Source organism: Rhododendron vialii, chromosome 12a (genome assembly GCF_030253575.1).
Source record: "Rhododendron vialii isolate Sample 1 chromosome 12a, ASM3025357v1".
NCBI lineage: Eukaryota > Viridiplantae > Streptophyta > Magnoliopsida > Ericales > Ericaceae > Rhododendron > Rhododendron vialii.
This window is the reverse complement of record NC_080568.1, coordinates 6,156,568-6,184,349: the sequence shown is the minus strand read 5'-3', so window position 1 is coordinate 6,184,349 and position 27,782 is coordinate 6,156,568. Positions and strand designations below refer to the sequence as shown.

Genomic DNA, 27,782 nt, shown 5'->3' with positions numbered 1-27,782 from the left:
GTCAAAAGAGAAGTGGCATACTTGTCTACATCTATTCCATTTCGACCATTTGCAACAATATCATACAAGAAAAGCTTCTCTTTCAAACTCTACATAGGAAGAGGACCAACAACAGCAAAAACAAAAACAAAAAAAAAAATCAGATAGATGCATTAACAAATTAAAGTTGGAGTAACACCATGATGAAATGCTTAAATAAGATGGAACAGATTTTCAAAGGTGAAATTTAGTAATTTAGGGTCATAACACCATCATGAAATGCTTGAACTAGCATTACTTACTTTTGACGGAGCATTTTGAGAGCTAGCAACTATCATTTCCTGGAGAAAAATCACACATATCATACAACAGGAAAGAGAGGAGGAAAGTCTCATATAATCCGTTATACTTTGTCCCAATGTCACCATTTAGCCTATGTTCAGAGTATGCACAGATCTAAGCAGTGAAGGAATTTTAATGGTCACCTGGAAATTGGACGGCTAAAAAGAAGCAAAGATGAGAATGGCGAGATAGATTTGAAATCAATTCAGTATATCAGACTCAGTAAATGATGTTTGACCAACATAATAGGTATAGAATGTCCACTTGGAAAAACAATGCAACCTTCACTTTTTTACAACTCTCATGGTCAATATCGATGCTGTGCTCATCAACGATGTGGTCAATCATCTTCAGGGACATGTCCTCATGGGACCTGCAAAAGGTTTCATCTGATTAATAACCAAGATCATGCATTGATATAACCCATGATAAGCAATTTAAAATTTTCGTTCAAGAAAAACTACACCAATTTCTGCTGGATCAAACCGGAAATTTATACGTCCTTGACGGAATAACATTGCATGTCTATACTGTACTTGCAAATAGGATTACTAATACAACGAAGCTTTATAATCTTCCAATGCAAAAATGTAAGTAAGAGGTCAAACTGCTTAGAAGTGAAGAGTGCATTTAGTTTCAGAACCTTGTACATAAGGAAAACTTAAGCCAACTTCTGCAAGATAAACACACACACACAAAAAATGAAACAAACAATTGATCTTGCACCCCCATGTAATGCCATTTCAGTTAAAGACTAAAGACAAAAACTATAATAAACCATTGACAGATTACCAAAACATTGCATATCTCTAGCATAACTAAAATAGAACTGCTATATTGAAGCTATTATAATCTTCCAAATGCAAAAATGTAAGCAATAGGTTAAAACTGCTTAGATGGTGTAGTAAGTGGTGCTTCTATTCTTTTCTTTTTGAAAGTGTAGGCTACCAAATAACTTATGGACGAAAAGCGCCCAGACATTAATTATGTTGCATTGGACAATTAAATGTGATTCCTTCCTGCCTACTCTTCTCCAAAAAATGTGAAGGCCCCATGAACCACATCAAAACCCCCAGCCCCATGCCAAAAGCAGAGAACCTTTCCAGTTGCAATCTAGTAACGAGAGAAGTCAAATTTGAATTCATAAGCAGGTGCAGGGATGGAAGCACAATCAACTTCTCAAACAAACGAAGGCTGTTCCAAGAAAGGAAACCAAAAGGAGGAGGAGGAGAAAAGGCGAAAAAAAGAGAGGAATGGAAGTAAAATAGTCATAGAGGTCAAATAGCCTTAAAGTTAAACAAAACCACTCAAGCCTTCAGAGCAAACGTTTCTAAAATCACTTTCCAACCTTTTACTAATGAAACCAATCGTAATGATTAATTAAAACTCACTGCAGGCGCACGCCTAATACAACATCAAAAATCAAGATTCATTTAACCTATTGTCATCCTGGCAATTATTTCGTCCAGTACTGCATAATGTCCTTATATTGAACTATGTTCAAATTCCAGAATGCACTCAGGCAGGTTCTACATTCAGCTCCAGTAGAATGAATGACACTCCAGGTTTCATTTAATAGCATTATGATACTATAAATGAGTTAAACTACTACGAAAATGAAAGCATACTTTCCTTTCAAGGTAGTCATCTTAGAATAGCCAATACATATGTTCTAAAAGAATGTTAACAACTGCATCTCAATACCACAAACTCTACAGTTTCAGAGGAAGATTAAGGGTTCTGGTAATTTCAAACCGCATGGATATAGATGTTCAAGGATTTTCAATACTATGCTTCAACACTCAAACACCCATATGATTATCTTCACTGACCATTCACAAACTAATTTCTGAAACATGATAGAATTACCATTGGTAACCATTGAGAACCCGGGGAAGAAACTCGCGCTCAAATACGTGGCTAAATGGTCCATGCCCCACGTCATGCAGTAATCCTGGTGGTAGAATAACAAAACAACATTAGATAGACAGACAAACAACTTGATGTTATGTAAGCGTCATGTAGTTACCAGCAAGCTTTACTGTCTGTATATCAAAACGATCGATGCCAAGCTCCGCGCCCTGCAATGAAAGCATGTTCATGGATGGATAATATCACCAATAGGATAGAGAGTAAGAATGATAAGAGTCAACAGAGCACAGAGTCATTCTCCTACTTGAAAGTTTTTGATCCTATGAATAGCTTCACCAGCCAGCCAATATACCCCGAGTGAATGCTCAAACCGAGAGTGTACACCCCCTGGGTAAACCATGTATGTTACACCTGGAAAATCGGTAAAAACTGACTCAGTAAAAGCTTTAAGTCCTTTAGAACCATAACAAAAAGCAGTAACTACTCGATAAGGTCAACAGAATGGCTGGCGGATTTCTTTGTAGCTAACACATATAGGTTCTGTTATGGACTCTAGCAGGGACATCCACTCACTTTGACCACAAAAGTTCCCATTCAGAAGCTTGTTATGAGCTAAAAAGTGCAGGATCTACACAATTAAATAGGAGGACATGGAAATATGAATGAGAGGTTAAAAGCTGCCACGAGCGACTTTTGGTAGGATATTTAACATTGACTCTGAATTTCATTGTCTTCATGTATATTGACAGGAGCACTCCAAAGATGACTTCCATCATAGTAACCTACTAAACAAGCTCTGTGCATGTATATTGAGGTAGAAACAACTAAGATCACAGTATCACAAAGTCGCACTAAAGAGAAATTCTGCATGCAAAGAAGATACTAATTTACTTCATACTCAGCTGAACTTGCATTATGCACAGTATCATCTTCTAAACTCAATGCAGGCATGTTTCCTCCAAAATCTACTTAGTTCACATTCTTTTCGAAACATCCATCCATCCAAAAGTTGAAAGCCTAGGGTTGACTGATGCTGCATCCAACTGATGGGAACTATAATAACTGTCTGATGCGATCATAATGAAGTTTTCGTGACACTAAAACACAACTTGCCCAAGGAAGACAAAAGAGGGAAGAAATTCATAGAAACGACAGAACTCTGACCAGCTTATAGATAAACTCTGAAAGACGTATTCTAGTGTGGAATAATACACAATGACGAGGATATATGGACTTGAACTCGAACTTATTTACCTACCCATGTTACAAAGGGAATTAACTATCAAATGCATATGTTTATTTAGCATGAGCAGTTGCGCATAAAGGTCAATAAAAATGGTGAAAAGGTTAAAGATGCAGCACAATTTTCAGAATGACATCAGGGAAAGACCTACGCAGGTCATGATCTAATTTTTCTACTAAATAAACTTCACACACGCGAAGAAGAAGATAAAAGTCTCACCAAGTTGCTTTAGATCATGAAGTCTGCAATACGAAGAAGATAACCACGGAATCAGTTGCAGGAAAACAACCACAAAAAGGAGTGCAATGAACACTACACAGCGAAGGGGGAAGTGGGAAAGGAAAGCAAAAGAACTCCTAAAAGTTAGTTTCAAAGTCAAGACTTGCCTCTGGAACTGTTCAGTATCAATGAACTTCAAGGATAGCTGCAATCAAGAGAAAAAATGCAATTAACTCTTCCCTGATTTTTGGTCCAGACATACAAGTTTACAAGTCTCAATGGCCAAAGTCAGGCCCAAGCTTGTAAGAAGCACAGGCCATGCGGCTAGCGCTTAGATAGTGAGGTTATTTTAAGAAAAACAATCAATGTTTTGTGAAAGGTAAATCAGTCTGGGACCTACAATAGTTCTCAAGCAGCGACCTATTGCCACGTGGGACAGAGAGGGATGTTAAATGCGCTGGAGGAGGTCACAGTCACAGTCCAAAATTCTGTGCCAATAGTCCTCCTAATTTTTTGGTAACTATGACTAGAATCCTTTTGAACATTAATAGAATCTACAAAGCTACCAATCATTAAATAGAAAAAAAAATGATAAAATGATTAAAAATTCTGTATATTAGCGACAGAAGTCTGCAAATTAAGAGAAAAGTTGGGGTAAAAGGCCAAAAACGACATTTTAATGGCCAAAACAAAGAATTGCTCATATTGCAATTCAAACGGAACTTCGGCATATAGAGGTTCTAAAAAATAATCTCTAACAAATCAGCCTACAAAACGACATTAAAGACCCCATTTGTATGTTCCATTTTCCCTATACTTAGATTTCTCTTGCTTATACACAAACACATTTAAAACATTCAATCAAATCCGAATTTCAACATATAGAATACCTCTGACTTAGCTACAAAAGCAACAAGAATGGGAAATATGTCGATTCAGCAAAAGAAAAACATACTATTCCAACACGCAGAAAACAATACAAAAATAACTAATCCTACCACTTCCTCTATAAAAAAGTTACAAACGCATTAATAACCTTAAATCAAATCTGAATCTCACAATTTGAGTGCATCTTTCTTTTTCTTTTTCTGTTTTTGACAAGTCAATCTCGCAAGCATATCATGTCAATAAGTCCAACGGCACTTACAAAAGAATCCACCTAAAATACGAAGATAGGAAAACTACTGCGCAACCCGAGACTAACAGGATAGACAAATAACATCAAAGTAGCAAGACCTAATCTCTATCATCAAGAGATAGGCACATACTGTAGAGCAGAACCGACACACGGAGTTCGGCCAATAGAACCAGTCAACGACACAGAAGTTAAGCAACCTACTGGGGCACAGATTCATATCAACGCATAAACAAATCGGATTCACCAAAAATATACTTATATACACATGTGTAGATTTACAGGCACATACGCACGTGCATTTATCAGATTGAGACTAATATATTCCCAACGATAGCAGTCTGAACTCTGAATCAATCGAAATGAAGAATTCCAATCAACTTGAGAGCAAAATTCGAAGTAGCAGGCACTAAATAGTTATACGTTGTGGCGAATTTTTTTATTCCTCATGAACGGTACAAGTTTGAAATCAATCGAAACGGGAGAGGTTCAATCAACTCGAACAAAAATCAAAGTCGCAAGCATCAACCGGATACATGTTAACTCACTCAGAGATTCGAAACATGTCAACTAACTCCAAGAACAGTTTTAGGAAGTGAATTAGGAGGTAGTATTACTTTGTCGAGATAGATGTTATCGTGAACGTTATCGTGAACAGGCTTCGAGTTGCGAGGATCCACCATTGATGCTTCACAGAGGCCTTCGTCGTAACAAGCTCCCATTCTCTTTCCACTGTGTGTTTGAGAGAGAGAGAATTAGGGTTTTGAACTGGATGGAAAACAGAATCGAGAGAGAGGTTAGTGTTGTGTGTGGGAGCGGCAAAGGACGTTACAGGGTACAGGAATTTTGGAGTGATGCTGCCAATTAGTTATAGTGACGGTTTTGCACTGTCAAAGGACGAAGTTCCGGTCCAGTTTCCGACCCTCCAGTTTCGTCCAGTTATAAGCCGTCGTGAGCCAACTCAGGACCGCTACAACGATCGAAACCGTTCCTATTTAAGATCTCATATATCAATACCTCCGCGTGAAAATCTAACCGGCAAGTTCATGGACGATAGAAGTTTGAACCGGTTTATTTTGTTTTCAACAAATATATGATCGGTCGATTACTATTTTTATAGTAATTTTTTTTTTTTTGTAATATTTAAAATACGAAAGGTTCGAATCATTGTTATAGAACCGCAGCGACAGCCAGAATAGTCCTAAGACCATACTGGAGAATCGAAAACCGTTGGGAGACTTTTTTCTGAAGTTTTCTTCTCTTGTTTGTTGAAAGCGGAGGGGAAAAGGTGATGGGGGAGTAATAATCGAGTGTTGCTACAGGGACCGATTGGGGGGACCGAATTCGGACCGACGGCCGCCGGCGGGCCGTCTCCGGCCACCGGACGGCCGATCCGAGCCGTCCAAAAATTTTAAAAAAAAAAACCGAGGGGCCCTACGCGGGAATCAACGTCATCCGAGGTGTGTAGGGTGCTTGATCGGAGCACCCCTTTTCGTGTGTATATGTATATATTATACATATACACACGAAAAGGGGTGCTCCGATCAAGCACCCTACACACCTCGGATGACGTTGATTCCCGCGCAGGGCCCCTCGGTTTTTTTTTTTAAAATTTTTGGACGGCTCGGATCGGCCGTCCGGTGGCCGGAGACGGCCCGCCGGCGGCCGTCGGTCCGAATTCGGTCCCCCCACAATCGGTCCCTGTAGCATTTTTGGTAATAATCAGTTACTACTACTACGATTCAACTTTAAAGAAAGGAATATACGGGCGGACGTCAGTTACAGTGGAACTGTGGAACCACAGGGGTCGATTCCGATTAAAAAGAGAGAGCAGAGCCAAAGCTTTCTTTTTGGTTTTTTTGGGTTTTTTTTTGTTTTTTTTTTCGTCACAACTTTTCCTCACCCCCACACCATTACCGAATAGTGGGTCCCACATTAGTCAGTTTTTTACACATGCTTCTTTTTGTTTAGACGTGACACGTGGATCTTCTTCTTTTTTTTGGGGGTCTAGTCGTAGGGAAATTATGGGAAAATGACAGGACAGTGGTTCTCAGTCTAAACATTCACTACGTGATGGTACTTGAGCTCTGAAATCACGGAAAATATGGCATATTCCAAAGGAAAATTCTAAAATCGGTTTATTGAGCAGACAATACTAAGTGTATAAACGTATATTAAAAGGTGTTAATAGTACATACAATTTTTTTTTATCGTTTAGTGTGCTTATCGTCAGCCCAATGGACTGATAATAACAAGACCAATTTTTCTACAAATTTTTCACTACCAAAAACACCCCTTTGCCATTTGAATTACTTTTTTTTTTTTGCCTTTATTCATGTATTTTCTTTTCGCATTTTTTGGTTTTGTGTTAGTTTTTTTTTGTGAATTATTGATTTGTCATGACGAGAAGAATCTAAAGTGTAATAAATATTGTTCAAATTTTTTTCCATGAATATAAAAATGAGTATGTTTTAGATTATTTTTTTACATTATTCAAAATTTTCAATTTTGAACATAATTTTTTACTCTTTTTATTCTTCTCATTAGAATGAATCAATAATTCCAACATTAATGCAAAACCAACAACTCTATATCTTTTATATCCAATGTAGTCATTTATAATCAAAATAGAAAGATTGGTCTTTACTAATACCCAATGTATTCTTTTATAATTAATGACTTGCTCTTTTATACCCCAGACAATAGAGATAATGTTCTCTAAAAAAATATAATTTGGTCCATATTAATAGAAAGATTGGTCTTTACTAATACTTGACGTAATCATTTATAATTAATGACTTGCTCTTTTATATCTCAAACAATAGGAATAAGGTTCTCTTAGAAAATATGACTTGGTTCGTGTTAACAGAATGATTGAACTTTACTAATACGCGATGTAGTCGTTTATAATTAATGATTTGCTTTTTTATACTCGTACTTCAAACAATGGTCAATTATATTGTGACACCCCGCTTTTCGGTGGCCGGCGGTACTGCAGGAAGCGTCCGGACGGAAGGGGGCAAATCATGATTTATAAGAAAAGATCCTTCTTACTTGTACAAGGCCTTTTAAAGCCGTGAGGGCGGGCCAAAGCGTATAGGAACTTCGCAGTTAAGCGTGTTCATCCTGGAGCAATCCAAGGATGGGTGACCTACTGGGAAGTCTATGGGCTTTGGGCGTCCAAAGCAGACAATATTATACAAAGATGGAGTGGGTCGTTACAAATGGTATCAGAGCGCAATCCTGGTCTACATAGTGGGGGCCACCTCTAGAATCTGGTACGAGCACATTGATTGTGCTGTACAGAACTAAGTGTCACACCATGGCCACCAGGGGAAGGTTGCTGGGCTTGTGCAACGAGGACGTTGCATCCCTAAGGGAGGTAGATTGTGACACCCCACTTTCCGGTGGCAATGGACGTTGAGTTGCATCCCTAACGAGGACGTTGCATCCCTAACGAGGACGTTGCAAAGTTTCAGGATTCTTTGTTGAGTTGTTTTAGAAAGAGAAATTGTTGAGTCACAGAGAGAGAGTGAGAAAGAGGAGAACAGGGGAGGGTTGTGGGATGGGGTTTGACAAATGTTTGTTCGAAAATCTTTTAATCAAATTGAATGTTGGATTCACTCAATGAGACAATGGATCTGGTTCATCAATTGGGTGTGTGAATGCTTGTTTTTTCATTTCTGCTCGCACAATTCTTTGAGCTTGTTAGACAATGGGAGTGACGGGTTGGATTTTAGAGTGAGTGTGGGTTTTTGAGAGAGAGAGAGAGAGAGAGCGCATTAGTAGGATAAGTTGGGTACAAGGGTAGAATGGTCTAAGAAAGTAATGTTACAATATTATTGTAGATGTCATGTATTGGGGATTTCAAAACTACACCCCATCAAAGTGGCAATTAAGCCTTTCGTACACCACCTGCCGGTTATTTTTCCGGGAGTTATTAGTGGTCTTGGCATGGCGGTGTCTCCACCGTTTTTCCTCTCAATGCCGTTCTTCATTATTGAAAATTCTAACTCCATACCCATTTATACACCCAATACACACTCACACCCACAATAGGGATGGGTCTCACACGCTGGGTGTGTAGTATGTGCGGGTTCTACTCCCTATTATGAGTGTGGGTTTGTAATTGAGTGTGGAGATAAAATGATTGTTTTCATTATATGGGTTATATTTTTTACAGGTTTTCTACACTTAAATAGTAGACTCTACAAGAAATATGACGAAAAATAATGTTCAACACTATGTGGCGATGCCCCGTAAATATTTTTCTCAAGGTCATTGGGAAAACGAAAGATTTTTCTACAACTATGGTGCAATGGGTGTATGTTGTTGTTATAAAGTGTAGTTGGAGGAAACAAATCAAGGTAACATTTCTAAGCCTAGAGCATTTCATTCAAATCTTCTATCCATGGTAACATTTCCAGCTATTAGATCACTTGCAAATCTTCAATCGTAAGATTTTCACATGATTTAACAATGGCGGGCAATTTTTACCAAATATAAGTAAAATTGCGTGCAGAGAATTTGAGCTTATTTCACATCGCCAGCCAGCCAAAAGCATATAACAATGCTGCCATTCCTTAGCCACCAAGTCATTTGTCATTACCAAAGTGCAGAGTGCAAGGAAGGATGACGAAACCATGCCCAAATCAACAGTCCAAATGTCCAATTAAATAATGAACGATAGGATAGCAGCACACATTGGTAATTGATGTGATAGCATACATTTGACCTTGGAGGTAGAGACATTCACTTTGTTTGGTTCTTCTTTCAGAAATAATTTCTCTAAAATTTTTGATTGTTTCGTCATCAGTATTATTTTGTTTTTAGTAATTTATCGTCAATTTTTTTACTTATTTTATACTTTTTGGATGTACATAGCGTACATCTATTCAAAAAGTAAAAGTATTTGTCAAAATGTTAAAAAAATTTACTAAAGACGAAAAAATACGCAAATCTATAGAACTTTTTTATCTCAAAATTACAAACCAAACACAATGATTGTTTCCCGGATTATATGTGACTTAATTCAAACACAACACCATACACAACCTTTCACATACATGTGAATCCACACATGCATGCGTGTGGGCCCCTCATGTATGTGAGAGAATGTGTATGGTGCTGTGTTTGAATTATTGTATTCCTAGCATTTTTTATTTCGGAATCCCATATAAATAATCAGAGTTATTTAATTTGTTTAAATGTATTTTTAACAGTTTCTGTAAAATATCAACCCATTTAAATGCTTCCTTAGTTCCAATTTAAGTGTCCACTACAGTTTTGCATGTCATTTTCGATTGTTTATATCTCCCAATGTATATTGCTAAAAATATGCAATATGTATCTTGTTTGACAGATTTCAATTATTTTTATAAACAATGATTTTAAAAATATATACATAATATATGTTGAGAGATATAAATTATTAAAAATGACACGCAGAACCGCAGTGGACACTTAAATTATGACGAATGGAGCATTTGTTAAGTACTTGATCGATTGCTAATTAATTAAGCTAGTAGTAATATCCACTTTGGGATAAGAGTCAAATAATAAGAGATGGGACAGAATAGAATCTGCTTTGGTAGATGGTGGTGGGGCCAATTAATGTTGTTGAATCTGGAGACACTTTTGCCCCGACTTTAAAGTTGGTTTTGTCGTTCGTAGAGGCGCAGCGGAACATAAAATAGAATATATCTGAGGGTGAGTTTATGCTACAGTTCTGGTAATTTTTGTTAGACCTGGGTAACACAGGACGTGTTCGTGTCGTGTTAGTCGGGTTCGTGTCACAAATCATCCAATCCATTTAGAATTCGTGTTTCTCGAGTCGTGTCATTTTCGTGTTTCGTGTCAGAAATGCTCAACCCTAACCCGTTAACTTCGTGTCCGGTTCGTGTCGTGTTATCATGTCTGTTGCCCAACTCTATATAGAATTACAGATATACCATATATTATGTATATACGTTCGTGTTAATGGGTGACACAGATTAGTAACCGTGTTAATCGTGTCAATTTCGTGTCTGGCGTGTTCAACCCGAACCCAACCCATTTAGAATTCGTGTTCTCGAATCGTGTCATTTTCGTCTTTCGTGTCAGAAATGTTCAACCCGAACCCGCTAACTTCATGTCCGGTTCGTATCGTGTTAGCGTATCTCGTGTCCGTTGCCCTGCTCTAATTTTTGTGTCAGTATTTTATTCGACTCCTTTAAATTTTTTCTGAAATTCACTCGCGCACACCTTCAAACGCGCCTCTCTTGCAAAGGTTGGCTCCTATCTGTCTTTTGTTCTTGTAAACAGTCAATGATAAATCGTGTTTTGTTGACAAGATGCTACTCCTCCATTCTGCTAGCATGAAATTATAGGCTCAAAGTAGGGCCGCAAACAAGTCGAGATTTGTCAAGCTCAAGCTCGACTCGTTTATTAACTGAATCAAAAACTTGAGTTCGAACTTGATTCAAGCCTCTTTAATTAAGTCAAGCCTCTTTTTATGAAAGGTATCAGAAAGGTAACTTTAAGCTAGGGCTACAATTGGGCTAATTTTTTTCAAGATCAATTTAATAATTATTTTAAAATTATTGAACGGTTCAGATCGTTTGCGTGAAATATTTTATGTGGATCCCACACAACCATGTGCAAAATAGTCCTTGACTTGGGTTGGGCAGCATATGCAGTGGATTGCCTTCTCCTACCACATGGGGACAAAATTGGAGCGAGCGCCTCGGGTGAATTTTAGAGCGCAAAAATCAAACTCCATAAAAATTAGAAAAATACTGTAATTTTTGCACTCCACATTACTAGTATTATAATAAAATGCCTTCTTCTCTTTACTTTTCAAAAAGAATTTTTTTAAAAATTCCCTTTAGATTCCTCCTACTTTCAACATTTCTCTTTCTATCTCTCTTCACTTATTATCTCTACTATTTTTCAAAAAAAAATTTCAAAAACCAAACCAAACACAGCAAAAAACACTTCAAAAATTATCTTCCAGTGCTTTACACTACACACAAGGAAATTTTTAAACCACACTACAAGACCAATTTTAAAGTGCATTTAAAAATAGAGCACAAAAATCATTTTCCAGATAAATAATCTGTACAATAAAGGAATGTCACTAATCAAAACAAAAACAGAAGGTTAAACTCAGTTACAAATCGGCATTATAGCCCTTTTTCAGAAGATGATAAAGGAAAGGAAGACAAACTCTACTTGATTAAACATCGAGTTCAAAACAATCCCTTCTATACAGCTCCCGTAAGTATGTTAACAACTTTCACTGGACCATCGAAACAACAATTAAAACTAACATCAATTAAAGTAGTAGTGAGTTTGAAATAGAGCTTAAGCTGGTCCAGACGCCAACTTATAACTAGGAAAACTGGAGGCCAATTTGCCTGATATGCAAAGCACTTTGTATTTGTTATGTCATATTTTTGATCATATCTGATGGGTTTTTAACTATCATTTCTGCAATAAAGTAAACATTTTGCATCATTTTATGATACTCCCAGTACTGTATAGAGGAAAATGGGCGGCAGTTTTCCAGTTCGGCAAGAATAATTCATACACTGTCGACTGTACGCAACTAAAGCACAAGCCTGGATCTTCCATTTATCCCAAGCGAATCAGCGTATACCAAGTGATGATTCTTTCAACTTGTTCCAGTTGAGTTAGATATATCAGACCAGAAATGCCATATGCAACCCAAATATCCCAAAATTTCTCGAGGAAAAAAAAAACTGGCCTCTAAATACTACGGATGATCTAAACCATCCATCTCAAAGATTCTACTGAATCATATGGCGACTGCGTTTGGATCCTGAATAGGAATACGGATTTGAGGTCGAACAAAAACGCAGTTGGAAATTATAGGGAGAGGCTGAAAAGGATATAATTCCTTCCCTTCTTCCTACACAAACCCTCAGTAAGATTGAATTTGTTCAATACCCAAGTACTTGAAAAAGCTGCTTATCTTTGAAGGCCACTGTCATATCTCTCCTCTCGTAGATCGGTTCGGTTTTACAAAAGATTTTGATAAACTTTGAGGATCATAAATTGTAGTACAAATCTCCTCAATCAAAGGCATTGTGGATGCCACACTCATTACAGACTGTACACCAGTGTACCAAGGAGAAATGAAGCAGGACTATCACAGAGAGAGAGAGAGAGAGAGAGAGAGAGAGAGTTCTTTACACGTATGCTCGTACCAAATTTAGTTTCTTCACTTCACACATATACGAAAATGTACATTTTCCAACTGAAAGCGAGACGAGGCCAGACAGATGGTTGAAGCAATTAGCTTTGGCGTTTCTTCTTCTCAGGAGTAGCATGCACTTGAGTTGTCTTCCCATATGTTTTCACTTGAAAATTGACAAAGGCCTCACAAACTGCTTCAAACTGTTTCATATAATGAACACACTAATTAACAGATGCACAATCAAGCAAAACAAATTCATGATAAAAACAGAATAAATATTTAATATTCTTTCACTGACCAATTCAGGCTTTTTAGAGTACACCCTCACTATCATATCTTGGTGACCCGAGGGCAGCATGTGACTAATACTCTCATCTTCTATGGTGAATTTATCATCTGTCTCATAATCCTGGGAAAACAAACACTGAGTACGCCTATACAGTAAAACAACAAAACTATTTCAAGGAGAAAAGTCCATCATCCAAGGGTATCATGCACCCAAGAGTCCAAGACGGTTCAGCTTTTTAAAGAATTAGAGTACAGAATTAGACCGTGCCTTGAGCGGATAAGTATTGAGGTTTCAAAAAAATTCTACCCAGTAGGGCTACGCTTCCAAGTCCCATTATTCTCTCACGGTTTCGTTTTGACTTTATCCCTTTTACCTGAATAAGGGATTCAACATCCAGCATTTTCCCTTGTTTATGTTGGGATACAAACATTTTCAATCCATATTTCACAGGTTTAGGCATGGGTTTGTTTTCTGAAATGAAAAACATAATTCAAACAGTCAACACATGAATTATAAATCATAGGACCAAAAAGAGGTGTTTCTAGAAAGAGAAACTAGAGAAGCCCGTAGATAATGGAGTTGCTCTTTTTATTTTTTAGGCTTAGGAGTGGGATTGATTTCATATTTTTCTAATATGTGGACACTAGTCTAATCCTATAGGGGATAAATGAAAAGCATACTAAGTCTATAGGGGTATAAGCGTAAAATTCCAAATTCCAAAGGGGCACGAGAACCCCTGGTCCTGGTGTAGATTCGCCCCTGGTCAAGCACACATGCATATAACAGCTCCACTCCATGAATTTTGGGTCAAGCCATTCCTTTTTTCGACACAACTAATTTTTAAGGAACTAATCACATTATTAACTATTAAGAGCTTTCAACCATCCACATCACATACCCCAAGTGTTTGCAATACCATATATCAGTTAGCTTCATTTGGATTATAAACCAGTTATCATTTATTGAAATTAAAAAATTTAGCCCAGTACTTGATTCAGGCTTGAAAAGAGCAACAATTGAATACGGATTCAGGCAGTTGTAAGGAGATTCCATTACCTTGAAAAAGTGGACCCTGGAACACATGAAGACAAGAGGAGTCATTGTTAATTGAAGTTCAGAAGAATTGTAAAATATCAAAGCATTTGAGCTACAGAGTAACTAATTCATCAAAATTGTTGTCCAACCCTTTCCCGCATACCTGTCAACAGGATTATTCCTTCCCCGTGTCATGTCAATTTTAACATTGGCAACAGCAATATCTTCTTCTTTTATCGTAACACCGCAACTTTTCTGGTTGGAGAAATATTTGTCAGAACCTCTTTGTCTCGAGACAAAAGTTTCTAAAATGTTACGATAAAAATTAGAAGTACCTGAGAACAGATGATATCTTGGGGAGTGACATTTTTGAAGTGCTCCAGTTTTTCCTTGGGAACACAAAACTCATTGCCGAACTGCAAGAGGATGATACACAGTCATTTTGCCTCCACAATTTAGTACATGAAGTAAACAGGGCACACAACAGGTAAGCCTCTGAACGAAAGCACTTTCTCAGAAACCATCATCCCTGCCCCTTGTGGTATGTGTTCAAGTACCTGGTACAGTTCCCTTCTCCGAATCCGTTGGATCAGATCTTTAGATTCCTTAAGCTTTGGGCTTGAATGGGTTTCAATAGTTTTTATTATCGTGTCATCTAACTGCAGTTTTAAGCAAATTGATTACATTAAAACAAAAGGAATACGGTCCAAAAGACATCATATTGACGGTCAGTCTACTGAAACATAAACAAACCTTCCAGTATGTAGCTGGATCTTGAATACTAGCTGCAATTTGAAGTTTATCATTTGCTTTGGTGAGGGCATCTACAATCATGAGTTCTATTGCCTGGAAACAAAGTTGTCAGATACAATCTAAATTTTTTTTACCTATATATGATTAAATAAAAATATGATCTACAACATGCACACTTATGGGTTCTGAAGAAAAAGATTTAGGCACATGCGGTACCTTTACTTTGGCATGCATGTAGACAGTTCGATGCAGATCGGCACGCATGGAGAATAACTTGTGGATGGTTAAACCTGACCATATTATCTTTTATATATGCAGATGGAACTAGTGCATATCATGATCATTATCAATGTAATTGGATAACAGACATTTGAAAACATACATTCCTTAGCACGATAACAGATTTCATCATCTATGACTCTCATGTTCTCCAAAAGCCTGCAAGTAACAACATCAAGACATGATTTTGGGAGGTATTGCAGGCCGTAAAAAGCTTCATGAAGCTTCACAGATCAGGGAAATGACTTCTGCCTTTACAGAAAGGTTACCTCAGATACATTAAAAGAAGAGTAGATGTATACATTAACTAACAAGATTATGCCCCTGCAAATTTTTTATCATACCTCGGAAACTGGAATTCATAACCTAGTCGACAGGCGCGAGAGTCACGAACCATGTAATCAAATCTGCATACAGACAAGTTATCAACTAATTTCAATATCCACAAAATATTCATACGTTAAAACTCATTACAGATGAAGTCAAAAGAGAAGTGGTATACTTGTCGACATCTATTCCATTTCGACCATTTGCAACAATATCGTATAAGAAAAGCTTCTCTTTCGAACTCTGCAAAGGAAGAGGGCCAACAACAGCCAAAAAGAAAAATAAGATACAGGCAATGACAAAGAAAAGTTGGATTACAAGCAAAGAACAGGTTTTCAAAGGTGAAATTTAAAACTGTCATGACTTACTTTTGATGCAGGATTTTCATTGCTAGCAACTACCATCTCCTGTTGAAAAATCACACAAATATCATATTACAGGAAAAAGAGAAGAACAAAGGCCCGTGTGATCCATGATACTTTATCCCATGTCACCAATAGAACTACCACATTCAGGGTATATTTCTGCACACGTAGAACTTGGAAGGCTAAAAAGAATCAATGATGCAATTGGGAGATCTATTTGAAATCAATTCAGTACATCCAGTCCCAGTAGATAGCGTTCGACCACCTTATTAGTTACAGAAGTCCACCTGGAGCTATGTGCTCCTAGAACTCAAGTCTCTTCCACTAAAGAATTCTTGAAAATTGAATCTTTTCATAATGTGTTGGCATTTGAATAGCAACAGAAAACTTGGGTACCAATCATAAGTATAATAGAATTTGAAAAACAATACAACCTTCACTTTGTTAAGACTTTCACGTTCAATGTCTATGCTGTGCACATCAACGATGTGTTCAATCATGTCCTGAGACATTTGCTCATGAGACCTGCAAAAAGTTCCATCTAATTAATTACAGAATCATGCATTGATATTAGCCCATTATAAGCAATTTTAAATTTTTATTTCTCTCTGATCAAACAAGGAAAAAGTTTGAAATGAACAATTGGTCTTGTACGCAATGGAATACCATTAAGGAAAACTAAAACGACAAAAACTCATACACCCTTGACAGACTAGCAAGACATTGAAAGTCTAGACTATACATAACAAATAGTACTACTACCATAATGAAGCTCTATAATCTTCCAAACGCAAAAATGTAAGTAATAGGTCAAACTGCTTAGAGGTGTAAAGTGCATTAAGTTTCAGAACCTAGTTTACGAAAAACTTAAGCCAACTTCTATGAGATAAAACCACCAAAAAAAGAAACAAACTATTGATCTTGTACCCAATATAATGCAATTTCAGTTAAGACTACATATGAAAATAATAATATGCCATCAACAGGTTACCAAGACATTTCATGTCTTTCCTGTAACTCAAAATGAACTCCAATGTTGAATCTATTACAATCTTCCAAATTGAAAATGTAAGCAGTAGATTAAACCTGCTTAGGTGGTGTAGTAAGTGCTGCTTCTTTCTGTAAGTGTACATTACCAATTAACTTACAGGCGAAATGCGCCTGGAAATCAATCACATTGCGTTGCACTATTAAATGTGATTCCTTCCTGCCTCCTCTTTTCCAAAAATTGAGAAGGCACCATGAACCCCATCAAAACCCCCGTCCCCATGCCAAAGAGCAGAGAACCTTCCCAGTTGCAGGCTAGTAATGGGAGAAGTCAAATTTGGATTCATAAGCAGGGGAAGGGATATGGAAGCACAATCAAATATCAAAAAAAAAAAAGGCTGGTCCTTTTTCTTCTTCTTTTCTTTTTTTTGCTTGGCGAAATTTATTATTGTTAGAATAGCTCTACATTTTCACCTTAGAGGTGTTGAACTCTTGACCTCCTTACACCTAGCACCTAAGTGCACCCTGATGCCGTTGGGCCAAAGGCCTCTTGGCAACAAAGGCTGTGCTTGAAAGGAAACTAAAAGGAGGAGGAGAAAAAGTGAAAAAGAAAGAACGGAATTCAAATGGTCATAAAGTTCAAATAGCCATAAAATTCTCTCTCCTGAGAGTAAACAGCCAGCTCCAGACTAATGGCTCAAGTTTTTGTGTAAAAGTTTCCAAAATCACTTTGTAACCTTGTATTACTGAAACCAATTGATTCAAAACTCACTGCAGGTGCACATCTAATACAAGGACACAAATCACATTCATTTAACAATATTGTAGCCCCAGCAATTATATGGTCCAGCACTGACGTAATGTCCTTATACCCAACTACAATCGGAATCCAGAATGCATTCAGGCAGGTTCTACATTCAACTCCAGTACAATGCATGGCCCTGCAGGTATCATTTACCTACATAATCATACGCATAATTGAGTAAACTACTATGATAATGAAAGCATACTTCCCTTTCATGGTAGTCACCTCAGAGGAGCCAATAAAAATGATATGCAAATGTATCTACCCACAAACTGTATACTTTTAAAGGAAGATTAAGGGTCCTAATAATTTCAAATGGCATGGATAAAGATGTTCAAGGATTTTCAATACGGTGCTACATATTCAAACACCCATATGATTATCTTCAGCGACCATCAACAAATTAGTAGCATGATAGAATTACCATTGGCAATCATCGAGAACCCGGGGAAGAAACTCGCGCTCAAATAAGTGGCTAAATGGCCCATGCCCCACATCATGCAGTAATCCTAATTGTAGAATAACAAAACAACATTAGATAGACAGACAACATAATGCCATGGAGCTGTCATGTAGTTTTTTTGAACGGCAAGGCATCATGTAGTTACCAGCAAGCTTTACTGTCTGTATATCAAAGTGATCAATGCCAAGGTCTGCGCCCTGCAATGAAAGCATGTTTATGGACAAATAATTATCACCAACAGGATATAAGAATGATAACGAGTCAACAGGGCACAGTCATTTTCCTACTTGCAAGTTCTTTATCATATTAATAGCTGCACCAGCCAGCCAATATACCCCGAGGGAATGCTCAAACCGAGAGTGTACAGCCCCTGGGTAAACCATGTGTGTTACACCTGAAATATCAATAAAAACTGACTCAGTAACAGCTTTAAGCCCCTCAGCACCAACACATAAAGCATTACTTGTCTTGAAAAGGTCAACTGAATAGCCGGGGAATTTCTTTGTAGCAAACATGATTAAGTTCTGGGATGGGCTCTAGCAGGGACATCCTCTCACTTTGACCACAAAAGTTCCCTATTCGGAAGCTTGTTATGAGCCAAAAAGTGCAGAATAGACACAATTTAATCATGGGACATGTAAATATGAATGAGAGGTTAAACAGCTGCCACAAGCGCCTTTTGGAAGGATGTTTAACATTGACACTGAAATTCTTCGTCTTCCTGTTTATTGACTGGAGCACTCCAAACATGACTTCGATCAAGGAGACCTGATCAACTAAACAAGCTCTGTGCACATAAATGGTGGTAAACAACCGAGATCACAGTATCACACAGTTGCACTAAATAGAAAGTCTGCATGCAAAGAACATGCTAATTATCTACTTCATACTCTGTTGAACTTACATAGATAAATATAGTAACATATTCTAAACTCAATGCAGGCATGTTTCCTCAAAATCTACAAAGCTCACATTCTTTTCAAAACTTTCATCCATCTATCCCAAAGTTGAAACCTAGGGTTGACTGATGCTGCATCTAACTGTTTGGAACAATAATACCTGTCTTATATGAGATAATTAAGTTTCTGCGACCCTGAAGCACAACTTGCCAAGGGAAGACAAAAGAGGGAAGAAATTTATAGAAACGACAGAACTCTGATCAGCTTATAGATAAACTCTGAAAGATGTATTTTGGTCTGGACTAGAACATAATGACAAAGATGTATGGACTTGAACCCCAACTTCTTTACCTACACAAGTTACGAAGGGAATGTACTATGAGAGGCATGTGTTTATTTAGCGTGTGCACATGCGCAATATAGTCAGTTAAAAAGGCAAAAAGGTTAAAGATGCAGCACACTTTTTGGATTGACATAAGGGACAGACCAATGCAGGTCATGACCTAATTGTCATAATAGTTAACTTCGCGCGTGTGTGGCTTGCGGGCCCAGGGGATGGGGGGGAGTCTTAAAAGAAAAAAGCCTCACCAAGTTGCTTTAGATCACGAAGTCTGCAAAATGAAGAAAATTGCCAGAGAATTACCCGCAGGAAAGCTAGTACAAAAAAAGGTTCAATGAATACTAGACAGGGAATGGGGAAAAGGAAAGGAAAAGAACTCTTAAAAGTTAGTGTCAAAGTCAGACTTGCCTTTGGAACTGTTCAGTATCAATGAACTTCAATGAGAGCTGCAATCCAGAGAAAACAAAGAAATCAATATTTCACTGATTTTCAGTCCAGAAATAATAGAGTTATATGTTTCAATGGCCAAGTCAGACCCAAGCTTCTAAGAAGCATAAGCCGTGTGGCCAGCTCTCAATCCATCTCTTGATGCAGAGGTAATTTTAAAGAGAAAAACAAACAATGTTTTGTGAGATGTAAATTAGTCTGGGACCCACAATATTTCTCGAGCCGCGACCTAGTGTCACGTGGCACAGAGAGGGACGTGAAATGTGCTGGACGTGGTCATTGGCACACTCCAAAATCGAGTGCCAATAGTCTAATTTTCGGTAACTATCCGTTATAGAATCTAAAAAGCTACCAATTTTTAAGTACGAAAAAAAAAGGAAGAGAAAATGATTTTAAAAAAAAAAAACCTACATTACCAACAGAAGTCTGCAAAGAAGAGAAAAGTTAGGGTAAAAAGCCAAAAACTGATATGTTAACAGCCAAAATGAAGAATTGCTCATATATATATAATAAATAAATTAAAAATGGAACCACTGCATATCAAGGTTCTCAATAAAATCAGACTTCCAAAACATACTAAGGATCCCAAGCTATGAAGCATGGATACTCCGAAACTAGTCACGTACGAGTATTGGATACGCGAGGGATACGGATACGTGCCCGATACGCCCCGATACGTATCGGATACGGCAAATAAGTATCCTGCATTTAAATTAAATATTTTTTATTTCGGATACGTTTCAGATAGGCGAGGGATACGTGGGGGATACGGCAGGATACGTTTAGGATACGGCAGGGGTTAAAATGAATTTTTTTAAAGAATCAAGTACAAATTAAAAGGGAAAAATTGTAATAATAGCATCACTAAAAATATAAAACTTAGGAAATTATGCACATCGAGTGATCATTCCATGAACCGGTCGATATTTTCCTACCCTGATCGCTTGAACCTTTGATCACAAGGTTCTCTCTCTATTTAATTGGTGTGGGTTTCTATTGTTTACATTATATAATAAATTATATCTAATACATACACTGGTACATAGATATATGTGTATATATATGAAGTATATTATATGCATACCGATTAGTCTATTGCCTACTAACCTATATTTTTTTTTCTTTTTTACAAAATTCTAATCTTTTGAGATTGACATGTACTTCATGCTTGGTATTAGCAATTCAACTACTCTTTTATTTCTTATGACTTCACTTTTATGCCTAGGAGACTAATAATTATAAAAATGTATAATTTATACAGCCGTATCCCTGAAGTATCCGTATCCTATTTTTTTAGGTTTTGACATATCGCCGTATCCGTATCATGTCGTATCCGTATCCCGTATCCGTATCCGTGCTTCATAGATCCCAAGTATGTGCAAGAAATTCTCCCTCCTCTTCCATTTTCCTATTCTTAGATTTCTCTTGTTAATTTCACATTGTAAATACCCCTGACTTAGCTACAAAGTCAACAAGAATGGAAAATATCTCTATTCACCAAAAAAGATAGATTCCAACCTCAGTCACATTTTAGTAAGGCTCTCCTCCCTTCTTGCTCTCAATCCTCACTCTAGCGAATTTTAGTATTTTATGATGTTTTCCAAAGATACTTTGACGCTCATACTCGCGCACACGAATCATGTGACATAGATTCCAACACGTAGACTCATACAAAAGCAACTAATCTTACCGGTTCTCTCTCTCTCTCTCTCTCTCTCTCTCTCTCTCTCTCTCTATATATATATATATATATATAGGTTCCGGTGAGGGATCCCGCATTTTAATAAAATGCGGGACTCCCTTTCCCAATTGAATTTCGATGATCCGAGCCGCTCAAAGTGATCAAAACGTGATTTTTAAGGGTCCCCGCGAGAAATCAGCAAAAAAAATGACCGGGAAGGGCTTCATCCGAGCAGTTTTCATTGAACGGTTCAAAAAAAACTGCTCAGATGAAGTGAAATCACGTTTTGCACACATTGAACGGTTCGGATTTTCAAAATTTGATCGGAAAATGAAAGTCCCGCATTTTAACAAAGTGAGGGATCCCTCACTTGATCCGTGGTGTGTGTGTCTATATATATATATATAACAAAGTTACAAAAATGCACTCAAAACCTTAAATCAAATCAAAATCTCAATTTGATGTGCATCTAACTAAGCTATGAAGCAGAGTTGTAAATAGCAAATCAGGAAACGTAACAATACGACCATAGATATGCATTTCTCACATAGAATCCGCTGATACATAGGTAAATAAAGGCATCGGAGGTCCAAAATCTCGGTAAATAACTACCTTCATTTAAAACGTTGCTACAAAGCCAACAAAATGCGAAAATATCTCAAACCGCCACAAAAAAAATCTGTACATACGTACATGCAGTCACGCAGACTAACGCGCACATATGAGGAATGACTTCGGTGTCCCCGGTCATTTTGGGTACATCGTAACTTTTGACATAACAAAACCATTATGAACATAACCAAAACCTATTACAAGCATAATAGAACCATAGCAAGCCATAACTTATTTGTTATGCCTTGGTTGGGTTTGGTTATGTCTTGGTTGATTTTTTTGATATTCCTTGGTTATGCCATATTTGGATTCTATTATGCTTATAATGGGTTTTAGTTATGCTCATAATGGTGAAGTTATGCCAAAAATTACGGTGTCTCCAAAATGACCGGGGACACCATAGCATCATCCTGCAAGTGCATATACGGGATTAGGATAATGATATGGTGTCCCCGGTCATTTGGGGGACACCGTAATTTTTTGCATAAATTTACCATTGTGAGCATAATTAAAACTCATTACAAGCATAACAAAACCCAAACAAGGCATAACCAAGAAATATCCAAAAAAACAATCAAGGCATAACCAAACCCAACCAAGACATAACAAACAAGTTATGCCTTGTTATTTTTGTTATGCTTGTAACGTGTTTTGGTTATGCTCATGATGATTTTGTTATGCCAAAAGTTACGGTTCCCCCAAAATGACCGGGGACACCGAAGTTATTCCCACGGGATTAAGACTACATAATTCTACACGATAGCAGTCTGAAGCAATCGAAATGAAGTATTTCTATTAACTTGGTCGAAATTCAAAAACGCAAGCATCAAATAGTCACACATTTGGGCGATTTTTCGTTCATTATCAACGACAGAAGTTTGAAATCAATCGAAAAAACGAAGAGTTTCGATCAACTTGACTGAATATCAAAACCGCAAGCATCGAATAGATATTCGTTTGGACAGTACAAGTAAAAACACAAGTAAACGTCAACAAATACTACGACAAACGATTTCGAGAAGAGTAGCAGGGAAGTGAAGGAACGGTTATTACCTTGTCGAGATAGATGTTTCCGTGGACGTTGTCGTGGACGTGCTTCGAGTTCCGAGGGTCCACCATTGATGTTTCGAGGGTGAGTCTCGAGAGGTCTTCGTTGTTGGAGCAAGCTCCCATGCGCTTCGGAGTTAGGGTTTTGAAGTGGATTGAAAACTGAAGCTAGAGAGAGAAAGAGAGAGGGGTTAAGTGTTGTGTGCGGGAGAGGTAAAGGAGTTGCAGGAATTTTGGAGTGGTGGTGAAGTGATGCCGCCAATTATAATGACTGTTTTGGGCGCGCGTGTGTTGCACTGTCAAAAGGACCAATTTCCGGTTCGGTTTGCGATCATCCTTTTGCCTGCTACGGTCCCACCACAGCGATCGAAATCGTTCATATTTAAGATCTCGTGCACCGATATGCCCCGGTGAAAATTTAATCAGATCGAACACCTATAGCCGTGCTAACACTCTACGTTATTGGACGATAAAATGGACCGCAGAAGTTTAAACGGTTCATTTTGTCCTCAACGAAAAGTGAGTTGTTGGCATATCAATCGGTGTTCTGTTTGGTAGTAGCAATCTTTTTGTCAAGGGGGTTCAATCTTTCACAACATCTAAAACACCAACGGTTTTGATCATTGTTACGAACGAGAGTGGGCCCACAACGGTCAAAAACTAAACTCGAGAACTGAAACCTGGGGTGAACTTGGTCCCAAGTGTGTTCCGGGACTTCTTTTTCTCAATTTTTCTCTTGGAAACGTGATGGTTATAATCATCAGAATTTTTCTCTTGGAAACGTGATGGTTATAAATTTATAATCATCAGTTACGATTCAAAAAGAAAGGAATATGTAGTATGAGTGTCAGGCGGGGATCATTACTTTCCAGAACGCAAAAAAATCTCTTATTTTTAAAAAAAATAATTTTAAGTTTAAAAATTATAAATTTATTGAAATTTAAAAATATGTAATATGGATCTTATTTGAAAGATGTCACCAAGATTTTTTATACGATGTAAAAAAAATTAAAAATTATTTTTAAATTTAAAAATATAAAATAAGCTGCTTATTTTTTAAAAAGATTTGTGAAACGGGATAAGAGTGGACTTTCGTTTAAAGTAGGAGTAGTACTCCGAAAGACTAGAAAAGTTGGTCACGACGTTTTCCTCACCTCCGCCATTACCGACTGGTGGGTCCCACTTTAATAATTACACATGCATCTAGTATTTTGTTTTGGACGTGACACGAGGTTCCACTTTGTGTGTGTGTGTTTGTCTAGAATTTTGTTTTGGACGTGACACGAGGTTCCACTTTGTGTGTGTGTGTTTGTCTAGACATAGGGAAATACCACACCGCTACGGCGGTTCTCAACATTCTTTTTCGTCACATATTTTTACGGACTTCATACTCTTGGTAGCGGAGCTCTACAAGAGATACGTAGTGAAGAAATGTGTGGTACCAAATGGAGGTTTCCCATCAATAATTTTTCCAGGATTATTAGGAAAGGTGCTGTTAATGTCAAAATTGTACAAAAATTTTATATACTAGAGCTTTTTCACAAACAAAACAGTTTTTGATTTCCTGATGGAAAAACGGAAAATTCTAAAAGTGGTGGAGTGGGTGTAATGTGTGGTTATAAAAGTGTAGTCGGAGGAAAACAGATTAATACAGTAAGAGAAAATATCCGGTACACAGTGTTTGAGATCTACCGTACGCTTTTACGAATTTTTCTGACTCCGCACTGCATTTTTTTTGGACTTAATTCAAATCTGAAAATTTTGACCTTAATTGAATTTTTATCGCATTTGTTAAATTTGCATCAAACTTTTGTGGGTTATTCATTCGTCTTGACGATAAGAATCGAAAAAGTAAAAAGATTTCATTTTTACCTAAGTATTTTGATAAATAACCACTTTTTGCGCTAAAAAGTAGTTATTTCTTAAATTACTTTGGTAAAAGTAAAGAAATTTTACTTTTCCGAATCCTCTCGTCGAGACAAATTAATAGCCGTCAAAATTTTGGCGCAAAACTAATAAATGCGAAAAAAATTAAATAATGACCAAATTCTCAGATTTAAGTTAAGTTCATAAGAACGCAGTGATACTCATTCAATGCATATTTCACGTTTTTTTTTTTTTTGGTAACAGAGGAAGAACCCTACAACAAGGGCACTATATGGACTTGACTGTGAAATCCAAACCTCCGGGAGAGCTAGTGAGGCCACACCAGTCACGCCCTTCCAACTTACTTCAGGATACTCATCCGATGAGAAATCGAACTCTAGACCTCAAAGAGTACTCCCAAAGCCTGGACATCCGCTCGAACCACTAGAACAACCCCTAGGTGTTGCGATTGAGTAGACATCTAAATAGTTAATACTAACTTACGATATTCCTTTCTCTCTCTATCTCTAACCCTAAAGAAGCCGCCGCCCCACATCTCCTCCTTCCCCTCCTCCCCAGGGTTTTACACCCTAATGGGCGGCGGCGGATCCAGGAATTTTCGATAGATGAGTCACTTTTTTAAAAGCGGCTTTATATGTTTCAAAGTTGTAGGCATACTCATATCAATTTTTATTATTTAATTCAAAAATAAGTGTATATACATCAAATATTTTACCCAAAAGAGTCGAAAAATCCGCGCATGTAGCACACTATAATAAGCCCTTTAGGTTGACTTTAGAATTTGCTCAACAAATTAAGTGCTCCAATTATTAATCCGTTTGAATTGATGCGAAAATCTTATTTCTCTAATCATTTTATCCTAAAGGATCATAATTAATTTTTAGTTATAGGGCATTTGTTAGTTAGCCCTAAGAGATATTTGGTTCTGTGATTTTCTTAGAACTAATTAACGAGAGTCCTACGGTCAAAAATTAATTATGACTATTTACGATTAAATAAATAAAAAAATAAAATATTCACACTAGTTCAAACAGATTGACAATTAGAGCATTTATTTATTTTTTCTCAGCTTCCCCCAAACTCCTACCCATTGCAGCCCCAAAACAACACAGTTTTGAAGCACCACAGCCCCTCGAATTTCCATATGGAACTGTGGGATTGAATTCTCAGAATCAGTTGAGGTGTGCGTAAAGTGATGTGAACACCGTAGTTATTTTTAAAAAGAAAAAAAAGGCAAGAAAAAAAGGAAAAGGGAAAGCTACATCCTTTTGTGGGGAAAGTGTGCCCCAATGCTTAGTTTTGTTATTCAAGACGGGAGAGGTTATTTCCGTCATTTAAAGCGTTTCTTCATGTACAACAATGCCATTCCTTAGCCACCAAGGCATTAGTCATCAATCATCATTACCAAAGTGCAGTGTGAAAGGACGACGAAACCATACCCCAGTCAATAGTCCAACGTTCAATCAAATAATGAAAGATGGGATAGCTTAATATCTACTCCATCCGCTTCAACTTATTCCAATTATCGAAATATGTATTTTTTAAAAATATATTTATATATTACATTTTATAATATTTTTTTTGACGATTTTGTATAATAAAATTAATTGAGATTTATCAAACAAGATCCATATTACATATATTAAAAACATTACGAATTAAAAATTATAGTCAATTCTTTAAAAAGTCAAATGCTCTTAAAAAGTTAAAAAATAGACAAATAAGCCAGGACACAGGGAGTACTTAATAGACAAATATTTCGTAGTCTAGGGCACCGCCGTGGTGCCTTAACACTTCACATATTTTTTTTTAAATCATACTATATCTTTATTTACCGTACATTTTTGTGAGACTGTAAAAAAATAAAATTGTCTTGCAAATATGTGTAATGGATAAACCGACACACCACTGCCACCATCACTCCAACACAAAATTGTCTTGCAAATATGTGTAATGGATAAACCGACACACCACTGCCACCATCACTCCAACACAAATCCACCACCATTCTACCCCTCCACCTGAGTTCTTCACCCTCCACTTAAGAAGATGAACATTACTCTCCTTTCTATTGATTGAAGTGATGTGGATCCCACCACAAAGTGATGTCATACTTACAAAAAAGTGTATTGCATAATAAGTATGACATCACTTTGTGATGGGAGCCACATCATTTCAACCCATAAAAAAGAGGATAATATTCACCATCTTTTAAAGAAGGCGAATAAAATTGCACTCCACCTACCCTTTTACATCCGGATCCTCTCTATGAGCATTTGTGTGTGAGGATCATGTGAGGGTTTTATAAGGGGCTGTCAACACATTAATGACCAAATCTGACGGTTCAAGACAGTCCTCCCGAGTTTTTCTTTCACCAAACGACGCCGTTTGTTGAATACAAGGCTAACGGAGAGAAATTCTCCCCGTCTTCTTCTTCTTCGTTCCTCTTCTCCAGTCGTTAACAGTTCTAGAGCAAACCCACCACCGCTTTTTTACTTCATCATCTTCTTGTTGTTCTTCTTCTCCGTCCCTCTGGCCATTCTCCACGATGACGAGGTTTGGATGATGAGCTCGAA

General features: G+C 37.3%; 1 protein-coding gene across 5 annotated transcripts in view; it reads right to left on the bottom strand.

Annotated features, from left to right (window-relative positions):
- The window catches only part of LOC131310283 (uncharacterized), a 37,848-nt gene that overhangs the window by 3,533 nt on the left and 6,533 nt on the right, over positions 1–27,782 (bottom strand). The window contains exons 1-19 of one of the 5 annotated variants that reach the window (XM_058337210.1): positions 23,326–23,565; positions 19,941–19,978; positions 19,781–19,803; positions 18,581–18,687; positions 18,439–18,490; positions 18,255–18,339; positions 16,473–16,563; positions 16,042–16,080; positions 15,849–15,916; positions 15,691–15,753; positions 15,450–15,505; positions 15,284–15,357; positions 15,068–15,160; positions 14,872–14,973; positions 14,650–14,730; positions 14,478–14,569; positions 14,336–14,351; positions 13,289–13,399; positions 12,811–13,190 (exon numbers count right to left, since the gene is read on the bottom strand). In XM_058337210.1, coding sequence (XP_058193193.1) covers positions 13,089–13,190; positions 13,289–13,399; positions 14,336–14,351; positions 14,478–14,569; positions 14,650–14,730; positions 14,872–14,973; positions 15,068–15,160; positions 15,284–15,357; positions 15,450–15,505; positions 15,691–15,753; positions 15,849–15,916; positions 16,042–16,080; positions 16,473–16,563; positions 18,255–18,339; positions 18,439–18,490; positions 18,581–18,687; positions 19,781–19,803; positions 19,941–19,978; positions 23,326–23,445 — 1,413 coding nt within the window. In that variant the 5' untranslated portion in view covers positions 23,446–23,565 and the 3' untranslated portion in view covers positions 12,811–13,088. Of the gene's footprint in view, positions 1–21; positions 90–281; positions 321–603; positions 695–2,190; positions 2,276–2,350; positions 2,403–2,497; positions 2,605–3,655; positions 3,861–5,407; positions 5,632–12,810; positions 13,191–13,288; positions 13,400–14,335; positions 14,352–14,477; positions 14,570–14,649; positions 14,731–14,871; positions 14,974–15,067; positions 15,161–15,283; positions 15,358–15,449; positions 15,506–15,690; positions 15,754–15,848; positions 15,917–16,041; positions 16,081–16,472; positions 16,564–18,254; positions 18,340–18,438; positions 18,491–18,580; positions 18,688–19,780; positions 19,804–19,940; positions 19,979–23,325; positions 23,567–27,782 lie in introns of those variants that run through there. The other 4 variants (XM_058337211.1, XR_009195167.1, XM_058337212.1 and 1 more) reach the window with 4 other exon arrangements.